Source organism: Haliotis rubra, unplaced genomic scaffold, assembly GCF_003918875.1.
Source record: "Haliotis rubra isolate DU_JTF1 unplaced genomic scaffold, ASM391887v1 Scf502, whole genome shotgun sequence".
In the NCBI taxonomy this organism is placed as follows: Eukaryota; Metazoa; Mollusca; class Gastropoda; order Lepetellida; family Haliotidae; genus Haliotis; species Haliotis rubra.
In genome coordinates, this window is record NW_025767194.1 from 198136 (window position 1) to 218949 (window position 20814).

A 20814-nucleotide genomic window follows, 5' to 3' on the forward strand; every position below is an offset into this window, starting at 1 on the left:
GCGTTTGAAAAAGGCAGAATTAGCCTCGACAAGTATAGGTGTGATTGGCAGGTTTTTAACCTAAGCCTTTTATACCAGCACATTTCAATGACATATTTTGGTTCATATACCGAGGCATTGTCTTAACACAACCCAACTGATGTTCATAGTAGATGTTGCTCAAAGAGTTAACATTTCGTGTGGTTTATAATCTCTGTATCCCACCTGTATCATGTGCTGTCTATCAGAAATGTATCTATTCTACATTAACTTTACTGTGTGTGCTATTGCAAAACGTCTTCTCTTAATTCTCCACTTGAGAATATCAATGACACAGTTCCAGGCTATCGAATACTGATTGCAAAACTTGATTAAAATCGATGGATGTCGTCTGTTGGTGGTGCAGATTTCTCGTTACTTCTTGGTTAGTTTTCTTCCTGACATAGTTTAGAAATTCTATAGTTACTATTTACCAGTCTTTTTAATAGACACGATACATAAAAATGGACATTACAGTGTTTGTGGGCTGGTTGTAATACAGAAGGTGACGTAATATCGATCATGTAAACACAGCCTCGGTTTGAAGTGTGATGGTTTAAATGGTTGTGTGACAGGTGTACATTTTGTGTGGGGGTCAGTCGCCAACAGCATGGACGTGGGCATCCTACTCGCGGCTTTATCATCGATATGCACGGCAACAGCTTCGATAAGCGAGACGAAGTTTGTTAAGCGGCGTTCTCAAACTAACCCTCCAGTGTTTCAGGACAAATCGTTTGCGTTTAGCTGCGTTGGGAGATGCGCCTCTTCAAGCACCTGTCGGGCCACCAATGTTCTTTTTGCAGACAAGAAATGCTACTACTATACATCGGAAGAACTAGAACGTATGACTGACTTCAAGGACGTCCTGTATCAGAAGGTCTTGAGTAACGTGGAGCAGACGACAGAGGTAAAGTATAACTAGTCATATGTAACATTTCCTTGCAACAGATGTTATTTTCTCTATTGTGGCATATCAAATTCATTCCTCCGTGCTCCCGAAACTTACAAATTTATGGCCGTGCAGTCCACTTCTGCTAACGGGGTAACTACCCAGTATTCAACCGCTTTCGTCACCCGAAAACCAGAACGCTCTATGTCCCCGAAACCTAGCTTCGAGCTAAATGACCTTATAAAAAACATTACATGTCAATGAATTTGTTGAAAATAGTCTTAATAACAAAATATTGATTGGAGATGGAACAATTATCTGACTTCAACAGCAATTTTGTTTATTGTTTTGACTCGATTATTTACAGACCACCGCCCTATAGAGTACGGCGTTCAATAACAAACAATAACCAGTTTAGCTTACTGACTATACATAATCACAAAGCATCAATTTTTAACACCTCATTGTGATAACAGACATAGTTAGCTCAACGAGAAAATGCCTTAACCTGAAGTAGAGTTCACTCTAGATGAGATAATTGGATTTCTTAGTCTTGCGTATTCCTATACTCTGCAGAGTTTTTAATACCCTGGAGGAGTCATTACGGAAGTCCCCAGACTGTATCGAAGAATTTATTGATTGTAGGTAAAGGATACGTAATGTCTGAAATGCATATTTCAAAGGGTATCTCGAGGCACCTAGACATCACAACTGTAAACAGATATCTTTCCCCAAATTGAAACAGATAGTATTTGACCAAAGATCTGTTTGGCGTGAGGTACCGGACATCTATTGAGGAAAATACTTGGCTTGTATTATTTCTTCAGCTTGAGTGCAACAGATCCTGCAGCCAATACAACATTTCAAAACATAAATTATACAAAGAAATAAGAATGATAATGCGAATTTTTATAACGCGCTTTTTCCAGGCTAGATATCCTGCTCAAGGAGCACAATCTGATCATTATTACCCCAAGCTGCCTGTTAGGCGCCAGAAGGTTTAGTTAATAGTCTCACTTATTTCACCGGGTACCCATTTTGCTTCTGGGTGAACAGAGACAAGTTTGAACAAATTCACTTGCCTAAGGTGAGAAAACATGGAGCACATGTGCTTCGTTGTGGGACAGGACTAAAGTCCTAGAAACTCTCAGGAGTCAAGCTGTCACACACGGTCACTCATTCAGGTATTCTCCGCGCCCAACGTTGCTTAACTTCATCTGATTGTGACCAGAGTCTATGCACAGGACAACACGCCACCCCATAAGGTCAGTGTTAAAGATGGACTGTGTGGTTTAGTCTCACAATCTGAAATACTGAATCTATGGCCAAGAATGCTTGATTGTACCAAGTATGGCCGTTGTTATTGATGATGTCCTGGTCAAGGATACAGTTCGGGGCTTTTAATAAGTGCGTTAAGAATTGATGTGATATGATATTATTCCTTGTCATTAAGATAAACTGATTAAATCAATAGATGCATGATACTCTTAAGATACAGTTTGATGTTACTCTATACCATACAATCCCTGTTATTGACAGTATTGACTCAGGACTGATAAAGACATCAATGCAATTATTTTTCAACAGACTTCGTGTGTCATGATACAAAGCAAGAATAACAGTATTTACTCAGACCCAGAGCGTTCTTGCTCTGTTTCAAAAGATTTGAAAGATATTTCTAAAACTGTTATATTAATACTAGTAAATGTGTTTGGTAATAAAATATCCCGAAAGTCATTTATCATTTCCGTACCATTTTATACTCTTAATACTTAAATGCATTAAACGTAACAAGTCAAAATAATACACTTGCAAAATTTCCCTGGGACATCTAAAGAAGGTTTCAGGTCCAGATTGACTTTGCTTCATGTCATCGGAAAAATTCGAGCCTGGAACTGAACAGTCGTTAAATTTCGTGAATCAGAACCTATGTTGCTTGTCTAAAAAACGTTTTCCGAGGCCATATGTTTGGAGAATATGTGGCAACTGCCTACGACTAGTATCCCACAGGTTTGTGTTACATCCCCAGCCCACTTCTACCAATGTGGTAGCTATCTCAGACTAGTATCCCACAGGATCGTGTTACATCCCCAGCCCGCTTCTGCCAATGTGGTAGCTATCTCAGACTAGTATTCCACAGGATCGTGTTATGTCCCCAGCCCACTTCTGCCAATGTGGTAGCTATCTCAGACTAGTATCCCACAGGATCGTGTTACGTCCCCAGTCCACTTCTGCCAATGTGGCAACTGTCGACGACTAGTATTCCACAGGATCGTGTTACGTCCCCAGCCCACTTCTGCCAATGTGGCAACTGTCGACGACTAGTATTCCACAGGATCGTGTTACGTCCCCAGCCCACTTCTGCCAATGTGGCAACTGTCGACGACTAGTATTCCACAGGATCGTGTTACGTCCCCAGCCCACTTCTGCAAATGTGGCAACTGTCGACGACTAGTATTCCACAGGATCGTGTTACGTCCCCAGCCCACTTCTGCCAATGTGGCAACTGTCGACGACTAGTATTCCACAGGATCGTGTTATGTCCCAAGCCCACTTCTGCCAATGTGGCAACTGTCGACGACTAGTATTCCACAGGATCGTGTTATGTCCCCAGCCCACTTCTGCCAATGTGGTAGCTATCTCAGACTAGTATCCCACAGGATCGTGTTACGTCCCCAGCCCACTTCTGCCAATGTGGTAGCTATCTCAGACTAGTATTCCACAGGATCGTGTTACGTCCACAGTCCACTTCTGCCAATGTGGTAGCTATCTCAGACTAGTATCCCACAGGATCGTGTTACGTCCCCAGCCTTCTTTTGCCAATGTGGCAACTGGCGACGACTAGTATCCCACAGGTTGGTGTTTCTCCTGCAGTCAACTTCTGCCTCTCTGGCAACTACCCACGACTAGTATCCCACAGGTTTGGTGTAGGACAGCTTGTCACAAATTTGTAAACGATATAGGAAATGCTGAGTACCCGAATTGGTGACATCTATGTTAAGCTGTAAGTATACCATTTGATCTTGATGCAGGCATCACGTGGGCCACCAACTGTGCTCGCTGATAAGTTAACTTATGTATGTGAATTAGACTTTACGCTCAGATTAAATCAGGGCCAACCACTTATGTCGATGATATGATTTCACTAGGCACATAAAGAAACTGTGCATACAAAATTTAAAATAAAACTTTATCAAACCTGTGTAGACACATAAGGATTTAAACTCAAAGATTAGTGACATGTATCCAACTCATGCACGTGCCACGTTCCGTGACGTCAGTGGGTTCGTCCCTGAGACGTGCAATACGTTGTTGCACGTGCATTCCGGGAAAGAGAAACAGCAAATGAATGCCACACAATACTGTCACTTTGGAAAGCTCAACCCCTGCCCTTGCGATCGTTCAAAAAATTAAACGGCTATTGAAACGCATAGCATGCCAAGCTCACGTCTGCACAACGTCATGAGGCCATTGGGATGGTCCGTGGGGGAATGTCTCAACGACAGGTGGCTGCACATTTCCACTGCCACCGGAACACCATTTCTGCACTGGTGAGACGCTACCTGACCACAAATGACGTCATCGATCGGCCACGTTCTGGACGTCCACGTGTAACAACGCCAAGACAGGACATATGGATAAGGGTGACCCATCTTCGCCACAGGTTTCAGATTGCAGTGATGACTGCCCGCACCATCCCAGGACTTCGCCGTATCCACCCCAACACAGTTCGACAACGTTTACGTCATTACGGGATCAGACAACGACGTCCCGCCATACGGCCTATCCTGACACAACGTCATCGACAAGCTCGCCGAATGTGGTGCCGAAATCATGTCCGCAGACCCTTGTTTTGGTGGAGAAATGTTGTTTTTACAGATAAGTCCAGGTTTAACATTTCCCATAGTGATGGACGTCAACTTGCCTATAGACGCGTGGGAGAACGTTATGCACAGGCCTGTGTCTTGGAGAGGAATCGCTTTGGTGATGGTTCCGTGATGATTTGGGGTGGAATAACAGCACGCCAAAGAACTCCTTTGGTGATTGTTCAGGGCAACTTAACTGGTGTGGGCTACAGGGATCAGATTCTTCGACCTGTGGCAATTCCTATTCTGCAACGTCGTGACCCTGGGCTAACATTCCAACAAGACAATGGCAGCCCTCATACGGCAAGGGTTGCTATGGATTTCTTGCAACACCACAACGTTGACCTACTGCCTTGGCCTGCAAATTCACCAGATCTCTCCCCGATAGAGCATGTTTGGGACGAGATGGATCGACGTCTACGCCGTCTTCCTCATCCGCCAGATAACGTCCTTGACCTCGCAACAGAACTTGAGAGAATCTGGGCGGGACATCCTTGCACGTTTGATAGGCACAAGCCTTCCTTGTTCTCAATGCCGATGGTTGATACCCGTTAGCTTCTGACATGTCGTCTGTCGATGTACGTGACGTCATTGTGTTCTCAATGCCGATGGTGGACATAAACTTATATGTACCGTTGACATTGTTATCGTACTTATCAACTGGGATAATATTTTGACAATGCACAGTTTCTTAATGTGGCTAGTATATAATGGTCACTTCAACAGTTATCCTCCATTGATTTACCCCTGATCTTGATACAGAACGCATCAATGAAAAGGTCATTTCTATCACACTTTAATCATTTGCAAAACTTCTGTGGTCACTGTTTCTTAGCAATCACAATATATATCAGCTCTCCTGAAAGTGAGAATAACCGTTTAGTAATCGAGAGGTTACATGTCTGTACCGTCAATAGGCAGCGACAGTTCATCTATATGTAGCACATTATTCAGAAGTTATTTCATACATACACGTCCCTCACTGGCATGGTAATAACGATGTGTGATATAACCTAGGATGATATTTAATGTTTGCCTATAAAGTCTGCCTCAGTCCCTGAACCATGTTATTTTCCCAACGGCCATGCCGTCCCTGCAATGCTTAATCCCTAAATGAAGCAAGTCTAGATTTCCCCAGAATCTCTGTTCTCCCCAGGGCTCCTTTTCAAATTAAATTGGTCTATTTGTTACAATACACACACGTACGTGTGTGTGTGCGTGCGTGAGTGTGTGTGTGTATACATATATATTCAGAGATTAAGCGTTAGTCAATATCTGTGGTGAGGCTGAACAGCTGTTGGCAAGTGTTCCCAGTTACAATTGTTTCCACCCCAGTATTACCTTACCTATCGAGTGTGAGTGATTAGTTCAGTATAATGCAAACAGTTACAGTACTTTAGTCAACGGGTTGCGAGAGTAAAACCATCCGTTACTGTCAAACCTATGATACGACAGTATTGTTATCAGATCATAAAAGGGCCTACATTTTAATTCCAACCCTCACTCGTGATGGACCTTTGCATCACACTAGACAGTGGACCGCATGCGCTCCTATAGCGTTCCTGTTTGGTTTAAGTTGTCCAGGTATTCATGTATAATGGCTATGATTGTGTATTGCAGATGTATCCTCCAGTTCCTGAGTGTCAGAATGGAGGAAAGTGGTCAGATTCCACTAAAACATCCTGTGAATGTCCAGTCAGCTTCACTGGAACATATTGCGAACGCTACTGGGATGGTATGTACCCAAATAATCCACAGTTTGTTCTTGTCAAATTCATCACAGTAATGTTACACTTTGGTGCATTCACGTATATGAATGTACATGTGTAAATGGCGGTAGGGTAGCCTAGTGGTTCGCTCGTCACACCGAAAACCCGGGTTCGAGTCCCCCGCATGGGGACAATGTGTGGGACAATGTGTGAAGCCCATTTCTGGCGTCCCAAGACCTGATATTGCTAAAAGCGGCGTAAAACTCACACACTCACATATCCACCTAGATAAATAGTTGTCTCTTTCACACCCCTTGAATCGCCTTCCCAGAAAATGCCATCCAGATCAGTGGCCATTTTTAGTTTACCGTTAGGGTTACACAGAGTACAGTCTCTGAACCAACCAACTCACTCACTCAGAAAGAGTCTGAAATAAGGCGTCTTTGCGTGTTAATATGTTCTTGTTGGCAAGCATGGTTTTGATACAATTAAAGTATGAACGCATGATGAAACATATTGTTCTATTGAGTGATTGGTCATGGTTTAACGCCGCTGTTTATAGTATTCCAGTTATGCACGAAAGCTTCATATTGGAAGAACGTCTAATATAATACACTTTCCAGTTTCCAGTACGTTTACCACGTGTGTGGTCATGGCAAACCTGAATATATCGTACCAAGGGTTGAACAATGCAAATCAACCCATTTCACATGAGAGTTTCCTTGAGGATACTTGGTCATCACACTTTCTCAGTAAAGTACCGATCCTGGAACTTTTGTTGAATTTCATCCAATTTTCGAACCCTCTCATCAGACTTAGACTCTCAACTGCCAGCACTTAGAAATCAGCCGTTTAACCCACTCAGCCACCACCCCTCATCCGAGTCAGACAACTGGTAGTCTAGATCACGTACTTTGTGTACATCTCTGACAAGCGTAAATTAGCACGGCTCCCATGACCGAAAACTATGAATACACAATGCCATTTTATTTGAGATTTCGCTTTCTCCAAAAACATATGTTACATTTGAACGCTTTCCTAATGGAATTCTGGAATTTATGTAGTCATCGCTCATATGTTTCATATGGGAGTTACACTATGTACATAATAAATATAGTTGGGACAGAAAGAACATCATGTATTAAAATATGGGAAATAAATAGATTTTAGTTTATGCACATGATTAAATGTTTGGTTATACCTTTGTTACATTTTGTACATACTGTTTGATAACCCAAATGTCTGGAATTGCAGATTGCTCAGAGGGATACAGGATGAATATACTCACCGATGGAGTTTACACGATTCAACCAAGACCGTACGGGACGCCTTTTGAAGTCTACTGTTACATGGTATACGGTGGACGTACATCCGTCCAGAAGCAGTCGTCCGGCATCAACTTTACCAGGAACTGGCAGGATTACACAGACGGGTTCGGAACGCCCGGGGGAGATCACTGGTTGGGTTTGGAGAAAATAAAAGCCATTAGTGATAAAACTCCGAGCAAATTCGTTATTCGGTTTGCATATATAAATCAACCAACATGGAAACAGATCATTTGCAACAATTTTAGTCTATCGGATGCTGTGAGTGGTTTCAGGATTAATTTCACAAGCACCTCAACCCCTGAGAGAGCTGAGAATAGATTCAACGACGTCATGACTGCTCTGAGAGGAGCCAGGTTCAGCACCTACGATAGGGACAATGATGAAAACGCAGCTGAAAGCTGCTCTCAGACACATAAATCTGGTTGGTGGTTCAGAGACTGTGCTCTGTGTAACCCTAACGGTAAACTGAAAATGGCCACTGATCTGGATGGCATTTTCTGGGAAGGCGATTCAAGGGGTGTGAAAGAGACAGCTATTTATCTAGGTGGATATGTGAGTGTGTGAGTTTTACGCCGCTTTTAGCATTATCACGACTGGGGACGCCAGAAATGGGCTTCACACATTGTCCCCATGCGGTGTCATGAACGAACACTTTAATCACTAGGCCACCCCACCGCACTGGATATGAAAACTAATATCACTACATTCTCAAATATGTTCTCACGTTTTGTTTTATAGCTGTACGTCTCCTGTCACCAATTTCAGGAATTGCCTCAACGACTACAAATGATTAACCAATATTTACGTTGCACCAACGAATAATCCACTGGGCAACATCGCAACCGAAGGTACCGGAACTGTGCTACTGGTAGTTCACACGGACCTTTTATATCGAAGAACGTTTTGACATATTCTAAAATGCCAATCAAACAACACTCCAGTTGTCTGAACGGTTTCTATTATATGTGTCATTGTTTTTTTATTGTTAAACAATGTTGTTATTGTATTGCATAGTTTTCGTTGAAAGTCAATAGACATTAGGCATACTGTGTTTTAACAATAATTAGTTGTTAGAAATCTATTACTGTCTAATGTATGCAGTGGTATATAAGTACATATATGTGTATGCTTTTGGTATCTTCTATTACAACCCGTGAAGGTCCGGGTTAGTATGAACCTTCAGTAACCCATGCTTGTCGTATGAGGCGGGATCGGGTGGTCAGGCTCGCTGACTTGGTTGACACATGTCATCGGTTCCCAACTGCGCAGATAGATGCTCACGCTGTTGATCATTAGATTGTCTGGTCGTGACTTGATTATTTACAGACCGCCGCCATATAGCTCGAATATTGGTGAGTGCGACGTAAAACTAAACTCACTCACTCTTCTATTACAGCCGTAGGCTAATACACCGCGGTATAGAACGTTCAAGATGGCCTATATAAGGGTGCCAGCACATGCCTCGCTCATCTCATATTATATCACTATATTTCAGATAATCAAACCCAGGCCTGTTTTGCAAGCTGTGCCACTGTTGTTGCTCAGTGAATATTATTACAGCTGAATTCTTTGGATTTCTATTACCACTGTTATTGTACTATATACTGGTCATTTTACTGGTCATTTTGCTGCCATTGTCGTGACTGTGTAGTAAATTGTATGGAGGTACCATAAAGTTGTTAATGGTATAACATTTCATTGTTATTTGTTGCCTTCATCTTAACACATAACTGTTCACCCTAAACGTGTGGAAGATGAATACGTACCTCCTCCGATAATTAATAAAACGCAATTATAAAGCATAAAATTCAAATTACTATCTATATATCATATTAGTGATGTCAGCATTAGCGCACTTTTTGCGATTGACGACAAACAGTCGCAAGACATTACAGACTATGTCAGTATTTCAATTCGTAACGGCATCCCCAGAAGAAAACTTGATTAAAGATAGAAACTTTATGAAGCTGGATTCCTTTATTCAATAAATGCTTTGTATGCTTTCTCCTTCAAGGGATTTATGAAAATATAATATATACACTTTGAAAGTAACATTCTATATTCGATACTTATACCGATGTTATATTGGGGATTAAACTTTGTGAGTAAAGTGCAAATTGTAATACTTTTATTGGCTTCATGCACGTAATAGCCAGCACACACATCAGCGATCTAACCCACTGAGTCACGGAATGGACGTCTGACAACTGGTTACATGACAAGTTTTATGGATAGCAGCATCTTTTTTTTTATTGAACAACGTCAATAGTTCTATGGATATACATCTTCTTTTTTCATCAACACCGCTAACATCGTTATCAAGCAAGTGAGTTTCAATACTGCAGGAACGGCTTATAATATCCACACGCCTGTCCTCGTTGTTCATAACACCAACTTATAAGTGCCACTCAAAGAATTCGCGATGTTGTTCTTTGAATGTATGTTCCTTATCTCGATGTTTCAGAGCTAAATATTGTATGGAATAGCTCTGAAGCGTCGTATAAAGAATGAAACCAGTTGTTCTCCAAACGTGTCATGTTAACGTGTTCGTCCAACTTCTAAATGCCTTCCAAGAACTTGACAAATAGTTATCAAGATCACTTATTTAGTGTACCACTCTGACAAGTGTAAATTGGCACGGTCGAAAGAAAACAATGTGATTCAGAAGGTGCTCAATCGTAACATGTGTAATATTTGGAATTACATTTTCTCAGTAAAGTACAAATTCTAGTACATTTAGAGGATTCGCACCCACGCTCAGAAATACTAGAATCTGCACTCAGGAACAGGTCTTCCTTTAGCCAAACACGTCCCTTACTTCACCCAGGCGGGTGGTAGACAGAATGGGCCCAATACCAGAAACAGGTCTTCCTTAAGCCCAACACGTCCCTTAAACTTCACCCAGGCTGGTGGTAGACAGAATGGGCCCAATACCAGAAACAGCTCTTCCTTTAGCCCAACAATTCCCATAAAACTTCACCCAGGCGAGTGGCAGACAGAATGGGCCCAATACCAGAAACAGGTTTTCCTTTAGCCCAACAATTCCCATAAAACTTCACCCAGGCGAGTGGCATACAAAATGGGCCCAGTACCAGAAACAGGTCTTCCTTTAGCCCAACACGTCCCTTACTTCACCCAGACGAGTGGTATACAGAATGGGCCCAGTGTCAGGAACAGGTCTTCCTTTAGCCCAACATGTCCCTTACTTCACCCAGACGAGTGGTAGACAGAATGGGCCCAGTGTCAGAAACAGGTTTTCCTTTAGCCCAACAATTCCCTTAAACTTCACCCAGGCTGAGTGGTAGACAGAATGGGCCCAATACCAGAAACAGGTCTTCCTTTAGCCCAACAATTCCCTTAAACTTCACCCAGGCTGGTGGTAGACAGAATTGGCCCAATACCAGAAACAGGTCTTCCTTTAGCCCAACAATTCCCTGAAACTTCACCCAGGCTGGTGGTAGACAGAATGGGCCCAATACCAGAAACAGGTCTCCCTTTAGCCAATCACGTCCTTTACTTCACCCAGGCGGGTGGTAGACAGAATGGGCCTAATACCAGAAACAGGTCTTCCTTTAGCCAATCACGTCCCTTACGTCACCCAGGCGGGTGGTAGGCAGAGTGGACCCAGTGTCAGGAACAGGTCTTCCTTTAGCCCAACATGTCCCTTTCTTCGGGCTTTGTCCCGGTGCATGGGCAACATGGTTGTCAAACAATGTTATAGCAACGGTTTGAACGTGAAATATTCTACTATTCAATATCATGCTATGATTAAGACCTGTGTCTGTGGCTACTGGGCCAATCTGGCATAATGGGCCTCAATCTTTAGCTAACTGTCATGTGCGAACACTGTCTGGATGGTTGAATGGAGAGGCAGCCATGTGTACACATGTGTCATACCTTAAAGTAACTTGATTCAAATGGGTCGCTCTTGAATGGATAAAACTAACTTATTGGTTGGACTACCTTTTCGCATCATGTGTATACTGGCTACATAAAGAAACTGTGCACACAGAAAATGCCTTCAAAATTGGAATACAGCACAACAAAGACGAAATGATATAGACACTTTATAAGCTGAAGTATCGGACCACAAGAAAATGTCAAAAGAACATGAACAATATCCGTAACGATGACGTCAGAAGTTCAAATCGAGTAGGGGTCACAAAGTCAATAACGGGTATGACCACCGTGTGCGTGAAGCACAGCAGTTCATCGAAGACGCATAGAGGCTACCAAATGAGCAATGAAGGCCTGGGGAATGGTCTGGGAGTTGGTCATGCTGTCTGGAACCTGTGTCTGATAGGAGTCACCCGAATCCATCTGTCCTGTCTTGGCGTCGTTACTCGGGGACGCCCAGAACGTGGGTGGTCGGCGACATCATTACTGTTTCCCTAACGCCTGACCAATGCAGATATCGTGTTACGATGGCGTTGGAAATGTGCTGCCACCTGTTGTTGGCTCATGCCTGCTCGAACCATTCCAATGGCTTCATGACGTTGAGCAGATGTTAATCTTGGCATGATGTCCATGTGACTTCTCATGTGAATTGGTGAACGTTTGAATGACCAAAGATCAAGCTTTCGACAGTGACATCAATTTCAGAGTTTCACATGTTGTGTGCAGCTGTACGGGCTGCAGGTGCAGTAACACATTGCAAGGCCATAGACCACCGTCAATGACGTCACGTCACCTGGCACGTGCATGAGCATTTGATTGTCTCCAATACTTGCTATGTTCACAAATGTATTTATGTATAAAGACGCTGTGTGCCTATATTTATATTTTCTGTGTGCACAGTTTCTTTATGTGGCCAGTATATAACTCACAGTTAATTTGCTGGTTCTGCTTCACAAATGGAAAGGCAGATTGGTAAGGTAGAACAGAGAACGGTATTGACACATGCTCATATTCCATAACGGAAGGGCGTCACTCCATTTGATGATGGTGATTCTGGTATATGTTAGCCTACTGCTACTGCATTCCTCAAACCTCAATGAAATTCCTAAAGAACCCCTAGACTAAGGCATGTCAACAATCGTAAGAATCAAGCATAATTTAATCAATCTAACTGGAATGAGTGTTTACATAGTATATGTCAACAGACACTGCCGTGTTTGCCTCAAAGGGATACTATAAAACCGCGTCTTCCTTGGTTACTGACTGACTGACTGACCAAGAAGCTATTCTATGTTCGCTCAAGCAGTTTCCAACGACTAACACGCTGCTTTATAATTAATTGTGTTTTGGCACACTGTCTGGAAATACACAATATCCAAACGGAGAGACAGAAAGCATTTGCTTCCACTCCCAGCTGCGATCCAGTGTCTAATGCACCAAAACGCTCTTTCCTTTGTGGTCATCTATTGAACCGTGACTGACATTGTCATGGCACTGTTCCCGATTCATTACCGTCTTGAGATCTTCTATACATAATACAAAAGTGAACACAAACGTGGCTGGCCTTTACTTTCATGAGCGTCACCGCGAGTTGGCATATACATTGTCAAATCTGTTTATCCATTCATCTGTGTTGTGCACGCGTGAGTCATGTCTCATAGAACGAACTGGCTCATTATTATACACTCTAACAAAAAGGAATAAAGGAAAGCATAAGGACTTTTAGAAGAATGTATTGCTGTAGTTTAAGAGTAATTATTTCATGTAATTTCAATGGCAAAAAGGTGAAAATTCACTCGTCAATAGACAAAGAGTTCACCAGCACAATAGCGGAATTTATTTAGGAGAAAAACATCATGTGTTGGCCAATTTCCGGGTGTTATTGAGTATTTGAAGCACGTGAATCCGGCGTCAGCCGGAGGTTTCAAATGAAATATTCCCGTGCTTCAAATACTCAATAACACCCGGAAATTGGCCAACACATGATGTTTATCGACATTGTAAACACAAAAGTAAACTAAATGTCTACACACGTTTTGTGTCTGCACTCATTGACATCGAGTACGGGTACAGCAGTGAAATGTCATCATCCGGCCGTTTCGGCTGTCTCCCAAGGTAGCATCTGGAACTGTTCATTTGTGACGTCATTCGGACTTTACGTCACAATATGGTTTTAATGACGTCATCACAGCTGACGACGTAACAATACAATGGTGTGAGCGATGTTTGTATGTATTATTACGCAGCGATTTTCCGGGAATCGAATACCATTTGATCACGTTTTTCAACCAACCAGATTAAAGAACACAGTGACTTTTGGTTTACAATGTTGTATTCCTGTATCGTTGATGGCCTCAAACTCAGTAATTGTTATGGCAACCGTTGGCAGCAATTACTGCTCGGCACCGTCTCAGCACAGACTGGGTAAGTCGACGTAGTCACTCTTCTCCACTCTTCCAGCAATGCGATGGCCAGTTGTGGGAGTGTCGGAGGCGTGGTTTGACGTTGACGTGCACGTCGATCGAGTTCATTCCATAGGTGTTCTATCGGGTTAGACCTGGTGCGAAGGCTATGGCAAGACATTGACGTTAGAATTGGCAAGGTAGCTGACTGTGACGCGTGCGGTATGTGAAGTAGCGTTGTCATGTTGGAACAACTCCTACCTGTCGGTCTATAATCAGAAGCATGTGACGTGGAAGGACCTCGTTGATTTACCGATTTGCTGTCAAAATTCCACTGAACCACCACTAAATCAGATCTTTGTGTGCTGGATATCTAAATGTTGTAAATCTGAACTGTTAGTGTATATTCATGTGTTATTTAATGCTATACATACTTGTGGGAAATTAACTGTGGAATGAACGAAGGGATTAGTGGTACCATTACACAAAAAAGGAAAAGCCTCAGAAGTTAATAATTACATGAAGGCATAACACTTTTTACATTATGAGTAAATTATTTACAGTTATTTTTAATAACAGATTAACACTGTTTTGGTCTGTGTATGAACAGCTGCCTGAATCACAAGCAGGGTTTAGAGCTGGTTACAGCACTTTGGATAACTTTCTATAGATTTGAATATTCGATACTATTTTGGGGATTACACTTTCCCTTGAAGTACAGATTCTAATACTTATTTGTAACCGTGCAACCGTGGCTTTCACGAAATTGACATCTGACAATTGGTTACCATGATCACGCAATTTATGCGCACCTCTGACAGGTACAAATTGTCATGGCCGAAAAGTGTTATATCTGGGATTACATTTTCTTAGTACAGTACCGATTCTTAAACTTTTTGGGAGGTTGAATCACATTCAATTCGAAGTATGGTCCCTGTGGTGTCATCCAATGCCGCCATTACAGCCATAATGTACAATGTACACTCTTCAAAAAAAGAAATGCATAGGTGATTTTGATAATGTTGGAAACATGTAGCTGCGGCAAAAATATATGCTGTATTTCGAAACCTCATCTTTGTGTGACTGTAAAAAGCTTCAGGGCCTAAACGCGGAAAGTGTAACTATTTCCATGTTTTGAGAAGCGTTTGAAGAAATATTCGTTAAAACGTCACCAAGAATAGATGCAAACAAAATGCACGTGCAGGTGAGCGGAAAAAGCATGAGATATCGATTACTATAAAATATCAAACATTGTGTTTAATTTTGTCATTCGATTTTGCCTGCAGACCAATTCCGCCCAAGATCGCCCGAGAGGCTGCCGTCCAAGAGTTACCACCCAATACTAGGACCGCTACGTTCGGGCTTGCCACAGCCGTGAATACTGCACAACGCCCCCCCTGGTTTGAGATCAATTTCCGACTAAACTGTCTGGAATCGATTGCGTGAAGTGAGGATTCGACCAAGAAGGCCAGTTTTGATACACCCTCCATCGGCGCAATTGCTTGCATTGGTATTGTACAATCCGGAACTGGAACCTTAGAAACTGGAGGCTGGTTCAGTAATGAATCGCGATTTCTTCTTCACCTGCGATATGGAAGGAAGCGTGTTTACCGTCGGAGATATGAACGTTTTGCCCCTAATTGCATTCGACAGGTCGACAGATTCGATGGATCCAGTGTCAAGGTGTGGGGAGCGATATCCAGCACACAAAGATCTGATTTAGTGGTGGTTCAGTGGAATTTGACAGCAAATCAGTACATCAACGAGGTCCTTGCACGTCACATGCTTCTGATTATAGACCGACAGGTAGGAGTTGTTCCAACATGACAACGCTACTTCACATACAGCACGCGTCACAGTCAATGGCTACCTTGGCTACCTTGCCATTTCTAACGTCAATGTCTTGCCATAGCCTTCGCACCAGGTCTAACCCGATAGAACACCTATGGAATGAACTCGATCGACGTGCACGACAACGTCAAACCACGCCTCCGACACTTCCACAACTGGCCATCGCATTGCTGGAAGAGTGGAGAAGAGTGACTACGTCGACTTACCCAGTCTGTGCTGAGACGGTGCCGAGCAGTAATTGCTGCCAACGGTTGCCATAACAATTACTGAGTTTGAGGCCATCAACGATACAGGAATACAACATTGTAAACCAAAAGTCACTGTGTTCTTTAATCTGGTTGGTTGAAAAACGTGATCAAATGGTATTCGATTCCCGGAAAATCGCTGCGTATTAATACATACAAACATCGCTCACACCATTGTATTGTTACGTCGTCAGCTGTGATGACGTCATTAAAACCATATTGTGACGTAAAGTCCGAATGACGTCACAAATGAACAGTTCCAGATGCTACCTTGGGAGACAGCCGAAACGGCCGGATGATGACATTTCACTGCTGTACCCGTACTCGATGTCAATGAGTGCAGACACATAAACGTGTGTAGACATTTAGTTTACTTTTGTGTTTACAATGTCGATAAACATCATGTGTTGGCCAATTTCCGGGTGTTATTGAGTATTTGAAGCACGGGAATATTTCATTTGAAACCTCCGGCTGACGCCGGATTCACGTGCTTCAAATACTCAATAACACCCGGAAATTGGCCAACACATGATGTTTTTCCCCCCAGTAAATTCCGCTATTTTGTTGGTGAACTCTTTGTCTATTGACGAGTGAATTTTCACCTTTTTGCCATTGGAATTACATGAAATAATTGCTCTTAAACTACAGCAATAAATTCTTCTAAAAGTGACTTATGCGTTTCTTTTTTCCTTTTTGTTAGAGTGTATAATAATGAGCCAGTTCGTTCTATGAGACATGACTCACGCGTGCACAACACAGATGAATGGATAAACAGATTTGACAATGTATATGCCAACTCGCGGTGACGCTTATGAAAGTAAAGGCCAGCCACGTTTGTGTTCACTTTTGTATTATGTATAGAAGATCTCAAGACGGTAATGAATCGGGAACAGTGCCATGACAATGTCAGTCACGGTTCAATAGATAACCACAAAGGAAAGAGCGTTTTGGTGCATTAGACACTGGATCGCAGCTGGGAGTGGAAGCAATGCTTTCTGTCTCTCCGTTTGGATATTTCCAGACAGTGTGCCAAAACACAATTAATTATAAAGCAGCGTGTTAGTCGTTGGAAACTGCTTGAGCGAACATGGAATAGCTTCTTGGTCAGTCAGTCAGTCAGTAACCAAGGAAGACGCGGTTTTATAGTATCCCTTTGAGGCAAACACGGCAGTGTCTGTTGACATATACTATGTAAACACTCATTCCAGTTAGATTGATTAAATTATGCTTGATTCTTACGATTATTGACATGCCTTAGTCTAGGGGTTCTTTAGGAATTTCATTGAGGTTTGAGGAATGCAGTAGCAGTAGGCTAACATATACCAGAATCACCATCATCAAATGGAGTGACGCCCTTTCGTTATGGAATATGTGCATGTGTCAATACCGTTCTCTGTTCTACCTTACCAATCTGCCTTTCCATTTGTGAAGCAGAACCAGCAAATTAACTGTGAGTTATATACTGGCCACATAAAGAAACTGTGCACACAGAAAATATAAATATAGGCACACAGCGTCTTTATACATAAATACATTTGTGAACATAGCAAGTATTGGAGACAATCAAACGCTCATGCACGTGCCAGGTGACGTGACGTCATTGACAATGTGTTACTGCACCTGCAGCCCGTACAGCTGCACACAACATGTGAAACTCTGAAATTGATGTCACTGTCGAAAGCTTGATCTTTGGTCATTCAAACGTGCACCAATTCACATGAGAAGTCACATGGACATCATGCCAAGATTAACATCTGCTCAACGTCATGAAGCCATTGGAATGGTTCGAGCAGGCATGAGCCAACAACAGGAGGCAGCACATTTCCAATGCCATCGTAACACGATATCTGCATTGGTCAGGCGTTAGGGAAACAGTAATGCTGTTGCCGACCACCCACGTTCTGGGCGTCCCCGAGTAACGACGCCAAGACAGGACAGATGGATTCGGGTGACTCCTATCAGACACAGGTTCCAGACAGCAGTGACCAACTCCCAGACCATTCCCCAGGCCTTCATTGCTCATTTGGTAGCCTCTATGCGTCTTCGATGAACTGCTGTGCTTCACGCACACGGTGGTCATACCCGTTATTGACTTTCTGACTTCGTCGTGGGACCCCCCTACTCGATTTGAACTTCTGACGTCATCGTTACGGACATTGTTAAAGTTCTTTTGACATTTTCTTGTGGTCCGATACTTCAGCTTATAAAGTGTCTATATCATTTCGTCTTTGTTGTGCTGTATTCCAATTCTGAAGGCATTTTCTGTGTGCACAGTTTCTTTATGTAGCCAGTATACACATGATGCGAAAAGGTAGTCCAACCAATAAGTTAGTTTTATCCATTCAAGAGCCGACCAATTTGAAATCTAGTTACTTTAAGGTATGACATATGTGTACACATGGTTGCCTCTCCATTCAACCATCCAGACAGTGTTCGCACATGACAGTTGGCTGAAAGGGAGGCCAATTATGCCAGATTGGCCCAGGAGCCACAGACACATGTGACCGGTCTTAATCATAGCATGATATTGAATAGTAGAATATTTCACGTTCAAACCGTTGCTATAACATTGTTTGACAACCATGTTGCCCATGCACCGGGACAAAGCGATCAACATGTTTTCGGTATTAGGCCCCTTGGTGAAGAAAGGGACATGTTGGGCTAAAGGAAGACCTGTTCCTGACACTGGGTCCACTCTGCCTACCACCCGCCTGGGTGACGTAAGGGACGTGATTGGCTAAAGGAAGACCTGTTTCTGGTATTGGGTCCACTCTGCCTACCACCCGCCTGGGTGACGTAAGGGACGTGATTGGCTAAAGGAAGACCTGTTTCTGGTATTGGGCCCATTCTGTCTACCACCAGCCTGGGTGAAGTAAGGGACGTGATTGGCTAAAGGGAGACCTATTTCTGGTATTGGGCCCATTCTGTCTACCACCCGCCTGGGTGAAGTTTAAGGGAATTGTTGGGCTAAAGGAAGACCTATTTCTGGTTTTGGGCCCATTCTGTCTACCACCCGCCTCGGTGACGTTTAAGGGAATTGTTGGGCTAAAGGAAGACCTGTCTCTGGTATTGGGCCATTTTTGTCTACCACTCGCCTGGGTGAAGTTTAAGGGAATTGTTGGGCTAAAGGAAAACCTGTTTCTGGTATTGGGCCCATTCTGTCTACCACCCGCCTGGGTGAAGTAAGGGACGTGTTTGACTAAAGGAAGACCTGTTCCTGACACTGGGCCCATTCTGTCTACCACCCGCTTGGGTGACGTTTAACGGACGTGTTTGGCTAAAGGAAGACCTGTTTCTGGTATTGGGCCCTTCTGTCTACCACCCGCCTGGGTGATGTAAGGGACGTGTTGGGCTAAAGGAAGACCTGTTCCTGAGTGCAGATTCTAGTATTTCTGAGCGTGGGCGCGAGTCCTCTAAATGTACTAGAATTTGTACTTTACTGAGAAAATGTAATTCCAAATATTACACATGTTACGATTGAGCACCTTCTCAATCACACTGTTTTCTTTCGACCGTGCCCATTTACACTTGTCAGAGTGGTACACTAAATAAGTGATCTTGATAACTAGTTGTCAAGTTCTTCGAAGGCATTTACAAGTTAGACGAACACGATTACATGACACGTTTATGGAGACAGCTGGTTTCATTCTTTATACGACGCTTCAGAGCTATTCCATACAATATTTAGCTCTGAAACATCGAGATAAGGAACATACATTTAAAGAACAACTTCGCGAATTCTTTGAGTGGCACTTATAAGTTGGTGTGATGAACAACGAGGACAGGTGTGTGGATATTATAAGCCTTTCCTGCAGTATTGAAACTCACTTGCTTGATAACGATGTTAGCGGTGTTGATGAAAAAAGAAGATTTATATCCATAGAACTATTGACGTTGTTCAATAAAAAAAAGAAGTTGCTATCCATAAAACGTGTCATGTAACCAGTTGTCAGACGTCCATTCCGTGGCTCAGTGGGCTAGATCGCTGAAGTGTGTGCTGGGGCTATTAAGTGCATCGACCCAATAAAAGTATTACAATCTGTACTTTACGGATAAAGTTTAATCCCCAATATAACATCGGTATAAGTATCGAATATACAACTCTGTAGAATGTTACTTTCAAAGTGTGTACATGTTCTCAATTCTTTATTACAGAAGTGTAGGCCATCGGCCCATAACTACATAGGTTACATTTACATGTTAAAACATGGCTTGTACAGTATAGATTGATAATGTTTAAAATCTTAGATACATTGCATGATAGATAAAGCTAGCTAAGTTATTTATAAGTTTACAATCTGATGATGACATGAGGAGTTTGAATTTGGCTTTACTTAGATTGATACAATAGGTTTTAGGTAAATGGTTCAAGCGGAGCTGTTGGAATTTGGAACACACGAGGAGAAGATGGTATTCATCCTCAATATAACCTTCATAGCACTGTAAACATAATCTATCATTTCTATCTATTATAAATACCTTCCAGTTTCTATACGTAACTGATGTGAAAAACATCTAAATTGAGCGAGTGCTACTTATTAATCACATTTAAATACAATTCCCTGGACAATGAAATTTTGAAGTAAGAATAAAACATAGATTTGCTGCC

General features: G+C 42.5%; 1 protein-coding gene across 1 annotated transcript; it reads left to right on the plus strand.

Annotated features, from left to right (window-relative positions):
- The first annotated feature begins 601 nt into the window (after nt 1–601).
- On the plus strand, nt 602–8417 carry LOC124291942 (fibrinogen beta chain-like). Its single transcript, XM_046729026.1, has 3 exons — nt 602–925; nt 6394–6508; nt 7737–8417. Exons 1-3 carry the CDS (start codon nt 629–631, stop codon nt 8372–8374), a joined length of 1050 nt encoding a protein of 349 aa, XP_046584982.1. The 5' UTR covers nt 602–628; the 3' UTR covers nt 8375–8417.
- The last annotated feature ends 12397 nt before the right edge of the window (nt 8418–20814 follow it).

Excerpts from the sequence above, each read along its gene's own strand:
- LOC124291942 (XM_046729026.1), top strand. The coding sequence starts at position 629 with ATGGACGTGGGCATCCTACTCGCGGCTTTATCATCGATATGCACGGCA. Across the intron at positions 926-6,393 it reads ACGTGGAGCAGACGACAGAG|ATGTATCCTCCAGTTCCTGA; the intron begins GTAAAGTATAAC and ends TGTGTATTGCAG. Across the intron at positions 6,509-7,736 it reads TTGCGAACGCTACTGGGATG|ATTGCTCAGAGGGATACAGG; the intron begins GTATGTACCCAA and ends CTGGAATTGCAG.